General features: G+C 38.6%; 1 protein-coding gene across 6 annotated transcripts in view; it reads left to right on the top strand.

The window, feature by feature from the left end:
* The first annotated feature begins 825 nt into the window (after nt 1–825).
* Nucleotides 826–21,213, top strand: part of LOC113582002 (RNA-binding motif, single-stranded-interacting protein 2-like) — a 39,616-nt gene continuing 19,228 nt past the window's right edge. For 2 of the 6 annotated variants that reach the window (XM_081705241.1, XM_081705240.1), the window contains exons 1-3: nt 826–1,297; nt 11,210–11,325; nt 12,783–12,949. In XM_081705241.1, coding sequence (XP_081561367.1) covers nt 11,242–11,325; nt 12,783–12,949 — 251 coding nt within the window. In that variant the 5' untranslated portion in view covers nt 826–1,297; nt 11,210–11,241. The remainder of the gene's footprint in view (nt 1,298–11,209; nt 11,326–12,782; nt 12,950–21,213) is intronic. The other 4 variants (XM_081705237.1, XM_081705239.1, XM_081705238.1 and 1 more) reach the window with 4 other exon arrangements.

Raw genomic sequence — 21,213 nt, 5'->3', positions numbered from 1 at the left:
TGTAGATTTACGAATCAAAATGCCTTAGACAGACAGAGTATGTTGCCTGACAACAGACCTGTTGCTATCCAAACAGTATTACAGTAGCCACAATGATGGGCCAATAGACTGGGTTCCATACAGTATTACAGTAGCCACGGTGACGGGCTGATAGAGTGGGTTCCATACAACATTATAGTAGCCACGGTTATGGGCCGATAGAGTTGGTTCCATCATGTTATGGCACAATGTCACTTTGTGTCTCAGGCTGCAGGCCATTTTAGTAGCTGCTCCAAGATGTCTAAGCTCATATTTGTTTACTAGATAACTATCTCATATCTGTTTACCAGATATCTATCTCACATCTGTTTCATGCCCAATTACTAAGTAATTCTAAAGGTAATAAATAACACAAACGTCACTTTAGCAAGATTAGATAAGCAGCTCTAAATGAAAGTAGTACTCTAATTATTTTGCTGACCTTAATAAGGAATGTAATGGTGCACAAACTATAAAAAATGGGTCACAGGGTGGACACAGAGGTGCAGACCTAACCCTGACCCTAATCCTAACCCTTGATAAAAGAAATAGATAATAAAAGCTTAATAACAATTTAATAACAATTAAATTGAAGCATGATAGTCAAATTTTATTATCTTAGATTATAATAGATTACAATAGACTATAGACTTCAATTTTATTCTTAAAAAAAATCTAAATTCTTCTCACTGAAAATTAAAATATTCGAAGTAAGAATGTCAGATTTAAACACAAGAAGAAATATAAGAGCATGAATTAAGTATTAGGTCGAATGTTCGTGCCCAAACCGCGCTCGGTTTAGTCTGTTGGCTATTGCATACTTACCATTTTTAAAACTGTATACCATACTTATTTAAAATAATGACCACTAGATGTGGTTAAGCATTTCAAAAAGAATGATACATCTGGGTAAGACATGATTGTTTTGTTTGTTACATCAGACTCAAGCTTCAGTTTTCAATATTGGAAAGATGCGCACACGTATTGTTTATTTTACAATGGAAATTCATAAACTGCTCGTTTCTAGGTTGTGTAAAGACTGTAATCGTCGGCGCTAGGATCCAGAGGAGCTAAAGCGACTCAACGCAAGCAGCAGTTCGGGCGGCGGGACTCGACTCGCTCCCCTCGGGTCCAAGCTTAACTTCCCCAGCTGACGTCAGCTGGCAGCCTTGGCACTACTCGCCGCTCCGGACATAGCGTTGAGAAAATGCTCCTCTCCGTACCGCCAAGGACAGGAATCAATCCATACAACGGATACAACAGCAGAAACAGTAAAAAGGTAATGCTAATGCGAGCTTTTAACTTACACCGGACGGGGTTGCCCATATGAGCGTTTTCTTATCTTTCGCGATAGAAACCAATTTTATGCTTGACAATAAGCTGCAGTGTCCTTGAGGGCGAAGCGTTCAAAAACGGAGAAGTTGAGCTTTCCTGAACAAACCTCCTGTGTTCTTCTTCATCTATCTCGTTATGTGTGTAAAAAGTCACCGTTTCTCTGTAGGTTGGATTTATCAGCAACAACCCTCTCAAAGGCCTTAAGTTTTAAGAGCGCTTGTGTTGTTGGACTCGACAAAGAGGCATTGGAAGGCAGAAACTTTGCTAGGAACGCTGGAAAACGACGTGAGAGAGAGAGAGAGAGAGAGAGAGAGAGAGAGAGAGAGAGAGAGAGAGAGTGTGTGTGTGTGTGAGAGAGAGAGAGAGAGAGAGGGGGGGGAGAGAGAGAGAGTGTGCGTGCGCGTTTCTGCACCTCGGATATAGTAGAAAGGAAGGTGAAGTAGAAGATAGAGATGTTCTATTAGTTATTATAAAGTTACCTTTACTCAAATTTAGGGCGGTAAAGACAACCATAAATTGGATCGCCCGAATCATTTTTATATTACTGGAATCCGCCGAGTTTGGCAGACTTTTCTGCGAGGGCAGATTGCCCCACCCCTTGAAAGAGCACACTGTGTCGGCGCTGCCTCTGTGGCAACATGAGGAAACGGGCTGCGCTAGCGTTCGACTAAATCCGGAGGTGTTACGATGGCTCTGTATTGTCCTCATTTCTACCTTTTTTGCGGCACTGTTCACGCCTGCTTTACACGATTTACATAATGCAGGATGTGAGTTGTGCCACACATTTCGAGGCTAAAATGTATATCTGAGATCATGACTCACGAACACTTAGTTTCGAAATGTCCGTCCTTACACATCCGTGACACATCTGTAGCGAAGACAAAGTTACACTCGAGAGTTCGTTGTGAATGTTGGTCGAGAGTATAATAAATGCTGTGATTGAGAAGATTTAAAGTAGGACCAATGAAAATGAACATTTTAGTTTTTTTGTAAATATAGGTGCTGTTTAAATATGTAAAAACCTTTGCGCATCAGTGCATGACCAAACTGATTGTCTTAACATCTGCGATCCGTATTGTTTTGACGTGTTGGTTTGGGCTGCAGGAGTGTGTACGATGGATTAAAATGTGTCCGTCCTTAATCACGCAACTGTCCAGGACTAACGAGGCTTTTGAACGTCATGGGTAAATAAAGCTTCTCTGGAAACGGTGGTTACAGTCATTTATTTCTCTGCACAGCCAAAGCTATTTGTGTAAGGAAAGTTAATCTCGTAGAAGTCTTTACGTGAAACTTATCTGACAGCTGTATGGACATTTTTATTAGTCGTACGAAATCCGAAGCCAACTTTGTACTTTTAAAGCAATAGGCTGAGGGTGTAATTCAGAGCTCATTTTATTTATTATTTTACACTGATATTATATTCCTATTCTGTTAAAATCAAAACGCCAGTGAATTGTACTGCTAGTTTTTCTCAAGAACAAACATTCATCACTCAGTAAAAAGGGCTGGATTCTGAGGCTCTGATGTGCTGTTAATTTCCCCATAACAGGAAGGCCTTAAAACACCAATGGAAGCCTAGCTGAAAGAATTAGACAGCAGACAATAACAGCCATCTAATCAAGCACTATAGTTATTTTATTTATTTAGATTTTACAAAATAATGAAGAACTGTTTAGGAAGCGGTTAATGTAACTTGTGGAAAGCTGAGTGTAATTTTTCTCCCACCCTGTTTCTTACCAACTGTGGTGGTGATCACTGGCTTCCTGGTTTTTAAATAACAAGCTTTAAACATGGTCTCCCTTATGATTTCATAATTGTCAATATATTAATATATTATCATTTCTTTAAATCATATAGTTACATGTTTTTAAGTTGATATGAGCAATGACCAAATAATTCACTAACAACCTAAAGCCACAAACAGGATGTTTTCAAAGAAAGTATACTATATTTGATTGTAAAATTTTGGAAGTCCATCCATGTATACTATGTGTCTGCTTAAGTTATCCAATATAAGTAAAAGGAGACCAAGATGAACTATTTCAATAATATTGATTATATAGCAAAAGAAAATACTGTTGCACTTATCAATCTTGCTATATACAACTTGCCCATGACACTAAAAACCTCACTCCATAAGTGATAATGGAGCTATGAGTGTGGTATGCATGTCAACACAGGTTAAAATCTGAAAAAGTAGTTTATATAGGAACCTCACCACAGTGTTACCAGGTTAATATTACTGACCAGAATAAAAATGTAACTATTATGTTAAAACATGGCATATATAAGAATGAAGAATTTAAATTATTCTTGTAGTTTTTTTGAGATTACGTTTGTAGTATTTACCTGTCTCTATACTGAGTATATGTTTAACACCTATAATACTCTAGCAGTGCTATTATTCACAGAATGATTCTGATGAAGTATGGTCCCCTGTGTGCATGAAAAACAAACCGAAACCTGCTCATTCCAACCCAGCTGCCACAACCCGACATGTGACGGGGTTCACAGTGACACACAGGGCACACATAGAGCGTTCATCTGTTAGCCCTCATGATTTATAGAGGCTGATCTGAAGAATCAGCAATCCATAAATGTATCAGTTATATGTTGCATCACATTACCATTGTCAAAAAGATTGGCTTGCAGCTTTAAACCATTACTGGACGTATAAAACTACAGAAGGAGTGATAGGGCTGTGTTATGCTTCACAAAGAGAAAATCCTAGAACAATGTAAAACCTAGAACACTGATCACAGAAATAGAAGACGTGATTATGTCTGCGATGATGGTATTGCTCACGCTGTGTACCTAAATATTTTCAAGAGATGAACACTGAAGAGGATGTTATAATATGATATTACATCTCTCTTTGCTAGAGAAAAGGGGTGTCCTTGACCAAATATCCAAAGCTACATTTTTACATTAATGGCACTGAAAAAGTATCCTCCATGGCGGTGTAAAGTTTGGCTGTGGTGTGGAGTTCATCTAGAGGTCAAGTGCACATGTGGAGAATTCCGGACATATCTCTGTTGCCATCTCTCTTTTCTCTCCTTCCTTTTGACCTGCTGCCTAGTTTCTGTACCTGGGCCATGAGGATAAACAAAGGCACGAACACAAAATAAATGAAGGGTGATGGATGAAAAAAGGCCCTTTGTGAGCGGGTGGCGATTGTAGAACCAGATGGCACAGGGTTTTGGGTTACCACATTGCCTTCAAAATGACGTTACTTAATACTACACTTCCCAGACATCCTGGCTATAATTCCCTAACTGCTGTGCCATGTTAAAGATAGCTTAGGCTCTATAACCTAAAGAAAATATTGTTTTGTAGCCTTCCTGAGAATCCAAGAAAGATAGTAAAATGTGTGATTTTTAATTTACTGATGCAAAAAGTAATGAGGTACTTGAATATAGAGAAATATTAATTTCCAATTTCTCTGACATGATTGTTTTATTTGCTGTACCTAATTTCATTCTTCATGTATTTATGGGTTTCCCACTATGGCACTGCTTGTGCACCCAGCAGTCTACAGTACTATTGTTTTCTTTACTAGTTTGGTTTTGGAAAGAACCCTTTCTGCCACTTGAAACTCATGGTTTAATAGTGGAACTATCATTAGTGCTAGTTCATTCATGTTTAAGTCTCTGTCTCTCTCTTTCTATGCATTCTAGTATTACTGTTAGAGGATGGATCTTGTTTGGTCACTTGTAAATGTTTCTTTTTGATTCAGCAAATTAAAGTGTGTGGCTATTTGGTATTTTAGACTAATGGCTCGGACTAATCATAGACTAATGACAAATATCATTCTGGCCAGGTCTTTGTGAATGTTTGTACGAGTGTGAAGAGCGCGAGTCTCTGAGTGTTCTGTCCGAAGAGTGTTTTGTCCGAATACTCTCATAGAACACTTGTCATAGCTGCAGTTCTTGGCAGCATGTTGTACAGTTATTTCACTCATTACCAATAGACAGCAAACAATACCACATTTGACTTTTCTGTACTCTGAACAGCAACCTAGCGAGCACAGGCTGAAGGCAGAAGTTACATAGAAATGACAGAGAAGGGACGTGAGGGACGGAGCAAGTCTGTACTAGATCCTGATGTCGCCCGTCATCCAGCAGGAATGTGGCAAGGTTCGCAAAAATAGCTCTCTGGCATAATATCACACATTGACATTGGGAGGAAAAAAGAGGGAAGTCCTATGATCCTTTGCTCTACTGCAGTGATCTTGCGTTGCAGTCATCAGCACGGGGTCCCTCTTCATACCAAAAATAAACCAAATAATCTAGACTGAAGCTGGGAAGTGATGTATGTGACAGAGATGAGCATGGTTTAGATGGGTTTTGTTTTCTTTCTATGATCTGTTTCCATTTCTGAACCCTTTATAGCACTTATACAAATTATCAAAATCCAAATGTATTTATATAGCACTTTTTACAATAGATGTTGTCACAAAGCAGCTTTACAAATGTCCAAGTCCAAGCCCCCAGTGAGCAAGCCAAGGGCAGCAGTGGCAAGGAAAAACTCCCCAGAGCCTGAGGAAGAAACCTTGAGAGGAACCGACACTCAAAGGGGGGGGGGGGGGGGGCATCCTCCTCTTGTTGACAACAGACACCTTAATAATAACATCTTAAAGAGAAAAATAAATACAAAATTAAATTCATGTCTAGTCTAACTTTCTAGAGGTCCTATTCTTCTTCCAATAATGTGCATGTGTCCGAGACCCATCCCGCAAGAGAACGTCTGTTAAAAGCAATGGAGAAGCAGTTGGCTAGGGTGGAGGTGTGGTGGGCTATAGCAGGGGACATCAGGGGGTGGGGACACTTATGTGGATGTCTAGAGATTTTATGCGCCCCATGTGAACTCTAAGACTTACACTGATCAATTTTAGCTACCCAGTTATAAGAAGCTATGATCCTACGTGCTTAACCTCTTGCATTATAAGAACAAGCAAAGAAAAGGTACAGCTCCTGTTTAAAGCTTTAGATTAACTTTAGATTTACTTTAGATTGCCTCCAAATATATGTAGCTTTAAACTGCATTGTGCCCACACGTTAAAAACAAAACAACAATAAAAACACATGATTCTAACAGGAATGACCCATAGCATGGGGCAACAACATTTTAATATTTTTTTGGCCAACCAACTAAAATAGGTGAACCAATGTACTTTGTATGCTAAATTTAATTCTGTTTTTAGTATTTTTTTAGTATATTTAGTATTTTTAATCAGGTATGGTTTTTAAGTGACAGTGCCTTTAAACTCTATAGACATATAATAAATATTATATGTCTATAATATTTATTCAGAAATAATGCTGTTATTACACTTATGATATGTGCAAACTTACTTCTAAATGTACAGGTGAGTTTTGTCTATATTTGGCCTCAGGAAGGTCCCTCTTCAGTGTCCAGCAGTAGTTTGCCAACACAGAGGGGATCCACTTTCCTTGGTATCACTTTTCCATACTGTACATAATGACATATGAGTATTTTGGAACAAAAAAGTTGGTTCTAGAACTCACCTTTTCCCTCTCAAGTCAGGCTTTTAGTCTGCGTTCCAGAGCCTTATATGCTGTGTAGTAAGCCACTATTTATTGTCACTGTCAAACCAGTACAAAGTGGGTCAGATATGGGTTTGCATAGCTATAGAAATGTTCTGTCTGCTTTCTTCATCTATCATCAAGTTGCAGGATTGTCAGCCACTGTGTCAGTCTGTCTTTCAGTTTGGAAGTTTCCCAAATAGTGAGTCTCCATGCTTGTCCTTCTGTCTGCTTTCTTTTGGGCTCATTTACATTTTCTTCCAACAATGTATTTTTGCGTGTGCGACTATATGTGACCTATACATATTACTATAGGCACCCTTTTCTTTATTTCTTGTTTATTGCTGTTTTCAAATGATTTTTAATGACACTTTTGATTGTAATAGTGAGAGGCCTTGAAGTGAAGAGCCATGGTTAGATTTAGGGCTAGAGGTAGAGGTAGGCTTTACTTGAGCCTGTTTCTGTCCTCTTAGATCTGTTATCAAGTTAGAAACAGCTGCAGAGTAGGTGTTGTCTACAAAGTTCAGCAAAGACAAGTCAAAGAGAAGTCCTTTAAGAACATCCAGGAAATCTTCGAACTATAGGGTTCCTCATGGTCTCCTCAGATTAAAGAACATATATGGAGATGTGTAGATGTTTAATTGAACGCTCTGCTCTTTGCTATCCACAGTCTTAAATAAGACCAGAGGAGCCATTGATGCACTTTATAGGAAATGCCTTATTCATTCATTCACAGGTATGCTGGTGAATCAATAATTGTGTTGCACAGAGAGGTTCCAGGTCTGACGGCTCACTGAACTGTGAAATTGAGGGAAAACAGCCATTTTGAATTCTCTGACTTAGTTAGGGAATCTGGATTAGGGTTAGGGTTGTTTGAACTGTGATTATTTGGGGAAACTGGGTTAGGGTAGTTTGAACTGTATGATTTAGTTGGGAAAATTGGGTTAGGATAAATTGAACTGTTTGATATAGTGGGGGAAACTGGGTTAGTATGGTTTGAACAGTCTGATTTAGTTGGGGAAACTGGGTTAAGGTAAGTTGAACTGTCTGATATAGCTGGGGAAATTGCTCCACTGCTGCACTTTTCACCAGGATCATGTTGTCAGTTTAGTTCTCCCTCATCCTGTTCAACTTAATGGACATCTGAAGTGGAAATAGTAATGTGGAAACAAGTAGAACTAATAATGAAGTGGAAATCAAAAGCAATAGAAATAATGCTTGTGGCCTTTTATTCATTTTTTACAATGACAGGGTTAAGGTTAGGGTTAGTGAGCCACAGATTAACGACAGCCACTGATTAGAGTGGTTAGGGTTAGTTGGCTACAGATTAATGTGGTTTTCAAATGTTCAAGCACATTTGGATGGCTGCCAAAGTTTTCATGTTACTGAGTACTCTGATTGAATCACCAATAGTCCTGCATCATACACTGCTACACCTTTACATGTACATAATACATGCACATGATCTTTACTCATTCTACATCATTCTACATTCATGCTGTGATTGTTAGAGACCTGTCCTTGCTTAATCTTCATCTAAGAATATCATAAGATCTTGCCTGCATGTGAAAGCAAGATTCTGCCTGTGTGTGTGTGTGTGTGTGTGTGTGTGTGTGTGTGTGTGTGTGTGTGTGTGTGTGTGTGTAAAAATGTGCGCCACTGTGCACTCTGGACATTGTCAGTGAGTGTGAACGGTGTAAATATAAATTGTTTTTCCATCATGAGCTACCATCATAAAGAAATGACGACTCCTCACTTCAAATGTCTTTCAGGCTTAAATGCCGTTTGAATGTGCAACGTCCTTGTACACCTGAAAGAGACTAGCTGGATCTTGTAATAGTATACAAAATAAATACTGTGATACTGTGCCTTCTGGATGCACTTGTATTTAGTGAGATTGGACCTGTTTTCTGGTGCGTCCCTGCTGAGGGCATCACTACACTAGCAGAGTGACACTTGACACCTTACGCCACCTGTCTTGGAAGAGATTTATATATTGTCCACCAGAGGTCTGATCACCTGCCCTAACTTGATATTTCATCCTTCCCTGAACCTCTTTAAGAGCCTAAATAAGGAGCAGGAGGTTCCCTCAGAAACAAAAAAGAAGGAGTCTTATTATAAGGTTAAAGTAGAAAAGCAAAATTCGATCTGCTTAATGTTTTGCTCTTTGTCAGTTGTTTTCATGATGCTAACATTAATATGTGCAGGTCAAAAGGCAAGCAATGCTACATCACATTACTTGTCATAGTAAATATCACAGTTTAAGACTTTTTTGTTGATCAGAAATTTTTCATTCATTATGTTCTTGGGAGTTAAAATCCAATATAAGAACTATATGGGTTAAACAGTACATTTTCTTCATTTTTTATTGCCTCTGCAAATACATTAAATTTGAATTGGGCAGTTGTACTTGTTTTTATACAAATGCTGAGTAATCATGATTATAAATATTTGTTTTAGAAATGAAGAATTTGCTGAGGCTATGCAGAAGCCTTGCTTAAATTGAGAACTTTGTCACAAAGAGAAAAATGTGTTCCCTTTAGTCAAGAAACGTTCCTTACAAAAAATAAAAGGTTTTAAAACCCGAATTTGCTGTGTGCTTCTAATATTCATAGCTTTTCATGTATAATATTCTTAATATAATAGCTTTGTTAAATAATGTTGTACCCGTCCCAGTCACTGTCTGTCCCCGTCACGTTGTTTGTACCAGTCGTTTTGTCCCCTTTGGTGTCCGTCCCTGTGCCTGTTAGCGTGTCCGTCCCTGTGCCTGTTAGCGTGTCCGTCCCTGTGTCTTGTGTCTGTTGTCGTCTTGGTGCCTGTCCTTCCCCCTCTGTCTTGCTTGCGCTGGCCCGTGTCTGGTCGTTCGGTCCTCTGGCCTCACCGTTGGGGGCCGCGGCCCAATAGGCTGGCGTGCTGGGAGTCACGCTGTTGGGGAGGGGCTCTGTCACGGTACAGCCCCTCCCCCCAAACGCCTCCGTGTGTGTGTGTGTGTGTGTTTGTCAAAGTGGCCACGCCCCCCTGTGTCTCACACCTGCTCCTCATTGTGTCATTAGCATACGTGAATAAAAGTCTATCATTTTACGCGTTTGTGTTGTCGGTGTTTAACCCCATTAGCCTGCGTGCTAAGTGTTATATGTTATGTGTGAAAATAAACGTATATTCTTGTGTCTGCCACTTGTCCCCGCATCCTGCTTTAACCTCCACGTTACAGTAAATGATTTTTCTGTTTATCCTGCACATACCCATTTCCACACATGGAGAGAGGGAAGGCTGAAACAAAAACAAGCAGCCAGTTTGGAATATAAGGATCTGGATCTTGTAGACATCTCTTCATCAATCCATTATAATTTAAATAGATTTTTTAATCTGTGCTTTTGTTACTGAAAGTGTGATTTTTGCTGGTGTTAAAAAAACTAATGAGAGAGGGTCAACGTCATTCTTATGGTTAGGGTCAGTGTTAAGGTTAACCTCACCATTTCGGCATGTTTAACCAGAAGATTACTCATTATACTCCAACATTTTCAGTCTGCTGAGCACTAACATGATGAGGATGTGGCAGTCTGTTATTGGCCATCTGTACAATGGTAGTGGGAATCTCAGATGCATAGTCAACACCTTCTCATCTTCACCCTTCTAGCCCACTGAGCATCAGGTGCATATCAGACGCTAGAAAGGTACTCTCCACATTGCTATCAATATTTCAATAATGGCAAATTTTATTTATTCATTCATTCATTCATTCATTTATTTTGCAAATAAACACTACATAGTACATAACTTGTTTGTTCTTATTTTCCATTCTTAAAAATATTTTTCATGTTTTATTCACATAGCATCCTTCTGACATCCAAGGTCTCTTTAAAACGTACGTTCTAGAAAAATAAATACTTTATAAAAAAAAAGGGAAGGAAGCTTTTGAAAGAAGGAGATGAATAACTCTACATGAATAGGATCAACTTAGGTTTGAAAGCAGAAATAGAGACATTGGGGTAATATTTAGGCCTTTGGCACTGAAAGACCTGCCATCCAATTACACAGCCTGGTGTGTGGCACCACAAGTGGTCTGCTGCCTGAGGACCTAAAGGATGCAAGATGGGATGTAAGGGTGGAAAGGTTCAGAAAGAACCAAAACAAGACCATGGGTGGGGCTTGCTATATTTAAGGGAGGTAGAGAGAGTGCTCTCCTTTATTGATTGTCTGCAGATGTCCTACTATCAACCTGATTTTGGAATGGCACTGAAGTTAAATACCGTGGTTATAGTTAAGACTGCTTACTAATGCTTACTAAACATGTTTATTTTCCTTTTCAGTTTATTTTCACCTTTATATTAATAAATTGAGCATGTTGAACTTACCTGGAGTCATCCCTTGTGACGGTGTTGCAAACCCCGGATTCCGTCCTTGCCACAAAACCACATGTAAATCTGTAAGTTCCTGGGGATTCTATCATCTTCCAACAGGGGATGTTCACACCTTACCAGCAGATTTTAATTGTTATGGTATGCTTACCATGTGTCTGAAATAAGTGTTTCTCTCATCCAAGTGTTCAACGATGGAGTGAAAAACTAGTGTGCATGTGATTAGAAGTCACTAAGGATGGCTTGGATATTAAGAGTGCTAAAGATGCAATACAACACCAGAGTCTCAAAGTGCTTTATGCTTTGATGCATTCGTGAAAGCTTCAGGAGTGGCTTCTGAAAATGTTTCCCAGAAAAAAAGCCTGCAACAAATTGTCCGTATATTTGGACTCTTTATATAAAGACATTTAAAGGAAGGATCTTTGAAAGTAATTTACTATCACGTATAGGATAAAATTGGTTCTACTTTAGAGAAATAAATGGTACTTAAGTGTGAGTATAACTTCACTGTGATATGTATCTTGACGTAACCTATTTGATGCATGGTGTATGTGGTGGTGTTAGTGGGTGGGTTGTCAGAGAGTGCTTTGGTACTTAGGACTGTGTATCCCTTCATTTCCCATTGTGCAGCAATGATTCACACTGCCACCAAACAGCTGACAAATAACCCTGGAATATTTCTTTACATTTCAATGAGGTTTCTCTATTATGCATGCTTGAAGGTTGTACAGTGTTATTATTAGAAAACAAAGACAATGGACTGAACCATTGAAGCGAGGAAGTGGGGTGGAGTTGATTCTAAGAGCTTTGGGTGGTATTAATGATAGCAAAGCTCCATACAGCTCCATATAGCCCCTTTCTGGTATTTCGTAGTATAACCCTTACCACAGAGAGTTATTTAAATTTCATACCAGCTTTATGTTTACATGTTTACAGTCATCAGCTTTCACTATATACAGTCCAGGTTTCACTGTTTATAATCACATGCTTTCAGTGTTTACAATCACCAGGATTTACTGTTTATAGTTCAGGTTTCACTGTTTACAGCAACAAGCCTTTTCTGATTACAATCACCAGCTTTCACTGTTTACAGTGCAGGATGAATACAGTCCAGTAATGCAGCTTCATTCTAATTTTAAAGACTCTATTGTTAATTATGTCTATATAATCAGAACTCTAGAAGACTACTTTGAGATAATTACTTTGAAAAAAAATACATACAGTTAGAGGTTTGACAGCTCTTGTTTGACAGTTCTTTTACTGGCTGATTGAATTGATTGGTTTTATTATTTTTTTCAGTGATTTAATGACACAATTCATGCTTCAATAAATAATAATATAGGTGATTTGGTATGTACAGATACTAAAATTCTATACAAGTAACCTTAGAGGAAGCTGGTTTGTTAGATAAGTATGAATGCATTGATGTGGGAGATACTTGATTATTATTATGGTAATAATGATGAGAAATGAAATGTTTTTATCCACTTCCTGACCTTATATGGGTTTTCTTTGTGTTTTGCAGCAGGCATATGTGTCCTCCAGCCACCAGATGGCTCCCCCGAGTCCCAACACCAACAGCAGCAGTGCCAGTAGTGCAGCGGGTGGAGAACAGCTGAGCAAAACGAATCTCTATATTCGAGGCCTCCACCCAGGAACCACTGACCAGGACTTGGTCAAGCTCTGTCAGCCGTAAGTCAATGTGATGCTTGTGCTTTGTAGTGATGAATGATTTGTTCCTTTTGACTGACCCTTGTGTAGATTGAAGTGCAAAGACAGATAAAGCAAAAGGGGTTTTGTTCTAACATTACCTAAAATCTGCCTTGATAATTTAGTTTTTTTAATTCTGTCATACACAGTATAACTCGCAGTGAAATGGTTGAGAGTGCTCTGTCCAAACTGAGGAAAAACAAAAACCGGGATGCATAGAGAAAAAAATAAAAAAATAAATTATTATTATATATATATATATATATATATATATATATATATATATATATATATATACACACAAAATATATTAACAATGTATGTACAATATATGTATATTATTAATATATACACAATGTACAATGTATATGGTTGTGTGTGTATATATATGTACACAATGTACAGAATGTACAGATCCATTCTTCTAGACAAGAGGCTTTTTTTAGTCTAGTCTAAATAGCCAGTCTAAATAGAATTACATAGAATAACAAAGTTGGACCTTACTGCCAGAGGAAATGTTAATATTGTGTTGGGCACAGGTTTAAAAATGGTTATATGCACACTACCACCAGTGTACACATACATTTATAAACTGGCAGACTTCAAGGTAAATGTAGTAAATGTAGCAATAGAATGCACTTGCAGGTTAGCTTTAAGTCTAAGCAAAAGGGACACATTCTCTTCCCATATTTACTTAATACAGACAATTTTCAAGGTGATATTGGGCAAGCTGTTGTTTCGTTACAAGTTATGTGTGCTTGAATTTTGTTAACTTACCACTAGCTAAAGTAGCTAATGGCTAACTGTCTGTACCTTGGATCAGGCACAGGTAACCCTAACCTTTCCCTCTCATACAGGTGGAAATGAGCAGCTAAAAATGAGACTGTGGAAAGACAAATTGTCCATAGTGTTCAATGAATCACCAGTAAAACTGTTAAGGGCATACACATTAACAAAACATTTGGCCTAATCAGTGTTCATATGTGCTTTCATCAGTTGCCAGCACAAGCCAAAGAAACAAAGAGGAAAGTGACAGTAGCAAGAATAAATTCAGGGTGTGTGGGTAACTTAGACCCTACTGCTGCTTCTCAGTGACGATTGAAGACTACTGTGTTACTTTTCCACTGGCTAGATTCCCAGACCCAGATGAATCAGAGGTCTAGATTTAAAAAAAGAAAACTGTATTGGTACTCAGATTTGGTTCAGTAGGTTTAATGCATGTCCAGGAAATGGGTGTGTTTGAAGGTATTGGGGGAGGTCTTCAGGGCTTAATCCCCAAGTGTTTTGAAGCTCCAAATGATGTTTTCAGTTTCAGATTTATTGCTTTAGTGCTTTAGAACTACTGACACTTTGAGTTACGGTTCAGTACCTGCCAGTCCCAGGTGACTACTGACACTTTGAGTTACGGTTCAGTACCTGCCAGTCCCAGGTGACTACTGACACTTTGAGTTATGGTTCAGTACCTGCCAGTCCCAGGTGTCCCCCCCCCGCCAACAGTCATGAAGACCGAAGATCAACCAGATGGACATACATGCTGTCTTATGGAAGCAGGATCAAGAGGAGGGTGTGGTGCAGATATTACACATTTCAGGTTAATGAAGGATGAGCAAAGCAGCTAATTTATAGATAGGTAACTTGGATAAAATTATTTTTTACTGTTAGACAATGTAAAGACATAAACCCTTACCATTATTATGCTGCCGGCTCACAGCCTCAGCTAACTAGCTAAATGTACTGATATACTTTTTTTTATAATTAAATTATATATATATATATATATATATATATATATATATATATATATATATATATATATATATTGGTATAATGTTACCCCAAAAATGGTGTAGGGGTGTGGAAAAAACTGATTTAGTGACAAATCACTATTCTTGAGCAGTAAGATTCTTAGTAATGTAACGAGTGCCGAAGGGTGTGGAGCAGGACGCACAGACTCTCTCGACGGAGTGAAACATTTAATGACACAAAAACATAGACGATGGTGGCACTCACAAGTAACATTAACGATGTACACACGACACACTTAACACTAAAGCATTTAACATTTAACACAGGCTAGACAAATATGATTATGGGTATTACATTCAGACGCAAACAAACAAACAATGACCAACGGTGAGGCACACACTGACGGGGGTTTAAATAGACACACACACACTAACACTTAACCCCGTACAGGTGCGTGCCTTCACGGAGGTGTGGCTACAAACACGAGTGAACCCCCCTGCATGCGGCAGGCCGTACGACATGACTCGTGGGGGGGTGCATCCCGTGACAAGTAATTTTAGATCTCCAATCACCACCTGACACAGAACAGCTTAAAGAAACATTTCTAAGCACGGTTTCTGTGTAAAAAGTCCCCAAAAATATCACATCATTCATCATTACACAGTCCAGTGCTTTAAAACTCACAACCTATATCAAATCAGCAACCAAATATAAATGTAATATTGAATCAGGGGGTAATATTGTAATACTGAATCATTAATCTCTAATTAAATGAATATGACAAATTATTGTGGTGATACTTTTTAGGCTGCAGGACTGATGTCAGAAATAGCTAGCTGTACTTATAATAGCTAGCTTATTAAAGTCTGGGCTAAGCATAGTGATAGCAGCTTTATATAGTGACCTGCACTGTTGTAACAATAGCTCATACAGATAGGAGTGCCAATATCATGTGAATGCCTTTATCTGGACATTTTTAGCAGGCTCTCTGACCAGTTAGTGTGCTCACTGGTTTAATATTGCTCATGTAGCTATGTTAATGTTGTCTTTAGCAGTGAACGGTATTGCTTTCATTAGCAATGCCATCTGGTTGCTGAGTATACATTTCAACAGAGTGAAATTGATTTTCACTGTGTTGTTGTACTTGACATCACTTTTCTTGTGCTGTATCCTACAGTTGACCCTGTGGAGCGTTGCTAGCAGCCATTTTATAAATAATTCACCAAATGCTATTAACACAAAGGATAAATACAACTGTTAGAATGTAAAAGAAGGTATAATATTGTTTTAGTCTTTATATTTAAGTTTGTAGGTTGATAGAGATGTGCTCCATTTGCTTTTAAGACCGTAAACTTTGTGCTATATTTACATTATAACAAGCTATGCATTGCTGTGCATTGTAATGAGCTGATTCCAAGCTACAGTAAACATTAACATAAACAAGTGGATTTCCTCTGTGCCACAGGATTGCTCCCCACCCCATATATACACACCCCTCCCTCCAAACAAATGGAAGTGTACAACCTTCTGAGCATGTGCAGTCCACGTAGGGCAGTGCAGTACAAATGTAATGCAATGCAGTACAAATTTTTTATTTTTAATGAGCACCCAGACACAAATAAATGCTGAGGCTATTATTGGATGCTTTAAGGTAACTTCAAGTTATCTTAGCTATCGTTATCCCTTTTGGCTCTTAGCCCAAGAATAGGATAATAAACATTTATCACGATAGTGATAGTTTAATGAGACACCTTGTTAAATGTTTCAGTGATATTGAAAACGGGAGCAGTCCTTAGCCTCTTGGAGCTCTCTGTACAGGTCACCTGCTCCTTCAGATGTTTGGCCACATATGATGTGTTAGTACCCTTAAGCCCATAACTGGTTATTCAACAACAATAATGGAAACCTCCACAAAAGTCTAGACTTTAACTCATTTTTTTTTTACTATTCATCAGTATTTGTAACTTTTTGAAGGAAAAATATGACAAAAAAACAATTAAAGAACAAAAGCCATTTTAGATTAAACCATGCAGGTAAAATGCAGTCATCTTTACTGAGATGTCAGCAGATATTTTATCATCGTTACCACGAGGACGAGGCTAAGATAAAGCTAACACACAATCCGATTGTCACTGCAGGAATAGTTTTTATTGTGTGCATTGTGTCCGGTGTAAAAGTGTTGCAGAGGCACTTCTGGTGTAAAATGGGCTTTAGCCGGAGATGTGCTGAAGTTCCATTTACATATTGGCTTGTTCATGTCCTTTGCCTTTCCATCCTTATTCGCTTCAAAGCCAAAGTATATCACAGCACTCTTGCTGTTTCCTTTTTGAAACCATGTCTCCAAACATGTATGAAGGAAAATGTAGTTCTCATCATGTAGCCTACTCAAAAGACACATGAAATAAGACAGAAAAGAGTTTAGACACAGAGCAAAAAGGTGTGTAGAAAGTAAAGAGCTGTCAGAAACAGAGCCATGGGAAAGAGTTACAGAGAAAACACAAGGGCAAATGAGGTAAGGAGCACATGAGAGACTGAAAGCAAAAGGAGAAGAGGCCACAGGGCTGGAAAAAGGTTGAGCACCCCATGTCCTCAGGTAAACTTCCCCAAGGAGAAAAGCATCGAAAACTCTCTCTGCAAGTCATACCAAGTTCTGTTACTTGTGTTGTTTCACATAAACATATTATTAAAAAGATTATAATAATGATTCTTTCATTATTTTATTATTTTCATTATTTTCATTATTATGTATGTGTGAAAAATAATGTGGCGTTGTTTCATGTTCCATGTCCCATATATAATCCAGCATAAGTGTCACCGTAAATGTTGTATACTTCAGTCCTACATGGGGTATGACCCCACAGTACCAAATTTGATATTTTTCTGTAGATTCATAGAAACAGGGAAGTCATTTAACACTTGCAAGTGCAGGCTCAGTTACCACTAATCATTTATTTTTAAACAAAACCCTGGGAGTCCATCTTAAAGTGGCGAGCACCTCCACATGGTGGCAGTCCTCGGGACAGCAAGATGCAAGTGGCTTGAGCTCTTTTTAATCTGGAATGGAAATTGTAATTGTAAGGCTTTTATAATCTTTCTAAATAATTTGTATGGCAGTGATTCTGCTATTTCCACAGACACCAAGCAGATGCAATTGAAAGACTCAACCTAATGGTATTTAATATATAGAAAGACTCAACATGATGTTAGTTAACATATGGAAAGACCACCTGATGTCTATTCTTGGCAGCAGCTATATCATACAGTCCCTCATAGACATAAGTCTGGAATGTCTGCTGTGGAAAAAATTGCTCTGCAAATAACATGCTAACAAGCTGTAGAGTAGGATTTGTCCAGATGTGTTTCACCTGCATATGTAGAGAGCACTAAACAATATTCATGCTAATATTATATCTACCTTCTTATTAAAGCATCTCCACCCTAGCCAACTACTTCTCCGTTGCCCTTAACGGACGTTCTCTTGCGGGTTGGGTCTTGGACACATGCGCACCTCGGGACAAGACTAGGACCTCTAGAAAGTTGGACTAAACATTAATTGCTTATTTCATTTATTTATTTGTTTTTCTCTTTAAACTGTTATTATTGTGCCCGTTGTTGGCCAGAGGAGGTTAGGCCCCCCCTTTGAGTCTTGGTTACTCTCAAGGTTTCTCCCTCATGCTCTAGAGAGTTTTTCCTTGCCACTGTCACCCTTGGCTTGCTCACTGGGTGCTTGGACTTGGACATTTGTAAAGATGCTTTGTGACATCTGTTGTAAAAAGCACTATATAAATAAATTTTGAATTGAATTTTTGAATCTACATCACTAGTAATGTTCTCACAGCCAAGACAGTGGTGGAAGTGTTTCCTGGTGTCACACATCCACCCATGGCATCCATGCATAGCTTGACCCTCAGGTGTATTCGCACAGGCCTCTTCCATCTCCTGGTGAAGGGGCATGTGTCTGTAGGGCTGGTGATCATCCACCTCCATGATGAAATAAACTCTTCACTGGGGTTTAGGAATGTTGAGTACGGTGGAAGATACAGAACAAAATATCATGGATGGTTTTGATGAACCAAGTTCAGACAAGAGCAGCTTGGTTGAAAATTCTGTTCTCCCATATGATGACAAACCTGAAGTGTTCTTGTCTGTTCCAATAGTCTTCAGGATTCAATATGTGTAGGGTGTCAGGAATTGTGATGATGTGAGCAGAATTTTATGAGACAAGGATGGCATGGTGATGCAAGTTGACGAAGCTGGTTTAGTGATTGTTGATATGAACCTGTGCAGTGATGCTAAGTAATTATTGAGATGAAGCTGTGTAGCAATGCTAACTGATTGTTGATATGAAGTAATTTACCATTTGCTACTTTCCCTAATCTTTACAGTGCACTCAGTGGACCGCAACATTTTACGTGAAAGCAGAGATTTTGAAAACAGTAGCTAGATTTCTCAGAACACAGAGCAGGTTATTACTTCCCAAGTGTACAAAAGGTGATTTCCCACCAGTATATTTGTTCATTCATTCAGTTCATTAATTCATGTGAAATATGATTGTATGTAACAGCTTACTTGAGATAGTACTGGTCCTCATTCAGACAGAATTGGTCCTATCCTACATTACCATCATTGAGTCAGTGCTTAATGCTACATTGTCTGAAATGGTATGGTTTCGAGATGCTTATACTCAATCTGTATCATACATTTTGAGAAGATCAGTAGGAGCCTTTGATCATGAAGGGAAGATCACTGTAGAGCCTTTTTATCCAGGCCATCACCTTTGTGAGTGATTACACTCTGGAAAAATGCTTCAGAGCAGCCAAAATTAAGACATCTTGACCAAGGAAAGGTTTTTCCTACAACCAGCTCTAATCTAATCTACAACCAGCTCTAATCTACTTTCTCCTCAGTGTGTATCTGCAATGTGCATTTTAGATATTCCTAAACAAGGTGAATATGTAATTCCATATTGTATTTCTTACATTCATTCAGTTAGTTTAGCAATCTACCTTATATATTTTACACATGTGTGTGCATGTGTCTTATTTGGAGAAAAACATTAGAGATATTCATCATGAAATAGCCTACTGCAAACATAAAAGTTCATTGATGTACTTTGTTGGTTTGTTTAATATTTGTTTAACACCTATTAGGAAAATGCGAAATATTATAATTAATTAATAGTTAATAAAAAATAATTATCCATTAATTATAATTAAGAATATTTTAAAAATCTGCTACTGTGTCCATGAAACGACTAACTTCTAATATGATATTTCTTTTAACGAAAATTAAAATATTAAATGCTGAATATGTTTTACAGGTTAAAATACAAAATATTGTAGTTTTTGTTTTTCATACTTCATACTTGTTTGTTCATATCCCACTAATAAGACCTAGGATTCCTGTAATGCGTAATCCTAAAATACAATGTTAAAGGTCATGTCAAGTTGGAGTTGTAGCAGCTAAATAGTCTGCACTGTTAACAGTTATACTTCTGTAACATAATAAAGTTCTGCTTCACATAAATACTTCCACCACTCACTGGTGCCAAATGGCCTACAGACAGACTTATACGTGTCAGTTTGAGTGGAAATCAGCAGGACACACACAGGAATGTCGGTACATGCTCACAGCCAGGTCTGTAGAGGTTAGTTACTAGCATGGAGCAAGGATGTAAGGTGGGCTTGAATGCAGGTCAGCTAGGTGATGACACTGACAGCCTACTGGGTGAGCAACCACACTCTAATAATGGCAGGCCTGTGTGCAGAACAGTTAGATCTCGGATCAGGTAAAACAAAAGGAAAAACTAAACACCATGCCGAGCATGGAAAAAAGGTAGAACAAAGGACGCCATGGGAAGAATGGCAATCCCTATGCACTGGGGAAACAAAACTAAAACTTCCCAAACAAAACCAGAAAATGGAGCGGAACTTGAATGGCTAAGGGAAGCCTTGGGAGAGAGACAGAGAGGAAAGCTGGAGAGGAGAGGGGACGTGTAAAAACACTGACACCCTCACAGGGAAGAAATGAGGTGTAGCACACAGGCTCGCAGATCTCAATACCTGAAGTTACTGGCTAGGCACCTGGCTCACTGAATGACCGGGTCACTGGGCTTTTATAGAGCTAGCCCAACTGTTGGGCATCAAGTCTGATTAGTAGTGTTGTGTTGACTCGAGGCCTCCCTCTGGTGGCCAGAGGGGACCTCGGCCTGGTGCCAACCCTTACAAGGGATCTCTTTGATCTGTATATCTCCCTATTTTTGTGACAATTTGTAGACAAATGGCAAAAATGCTCTTTTGATGTGAAAACATAAAAATATCAAACTTTAATGAAATTATGCCTGCAGCAACTTTCATGGCTAAATTTCTGCAAGTTAACACCATTACCAGTTCAGTACTATCATATAGTATTCAGTCGTTGTTTATTATGTACCCAGCCCTCTCGATTATTCATAACTACAAAATTGTAACATGTAGTCATGTAATAGGGCTTTTCTCAGG

The sequence above is a fragment of the Electrophorus electricus genome, chromosome 22 (genome assembly GCF_041902795.1).
Source record: "Electrophorus electricus isolate QZ-2024a chromosome 22, ASM4190279v1, whole genome shotgun sequence".
NCBI lineage: Eukaryota > Metazoa > Chordata > Actinopteri > Gymnotiformes > Gymnotidae > Electrophorus > Electrophorus electricus.
This window is presented reverse-complemented; position numbering and strand designations above follow the sequence as displayed.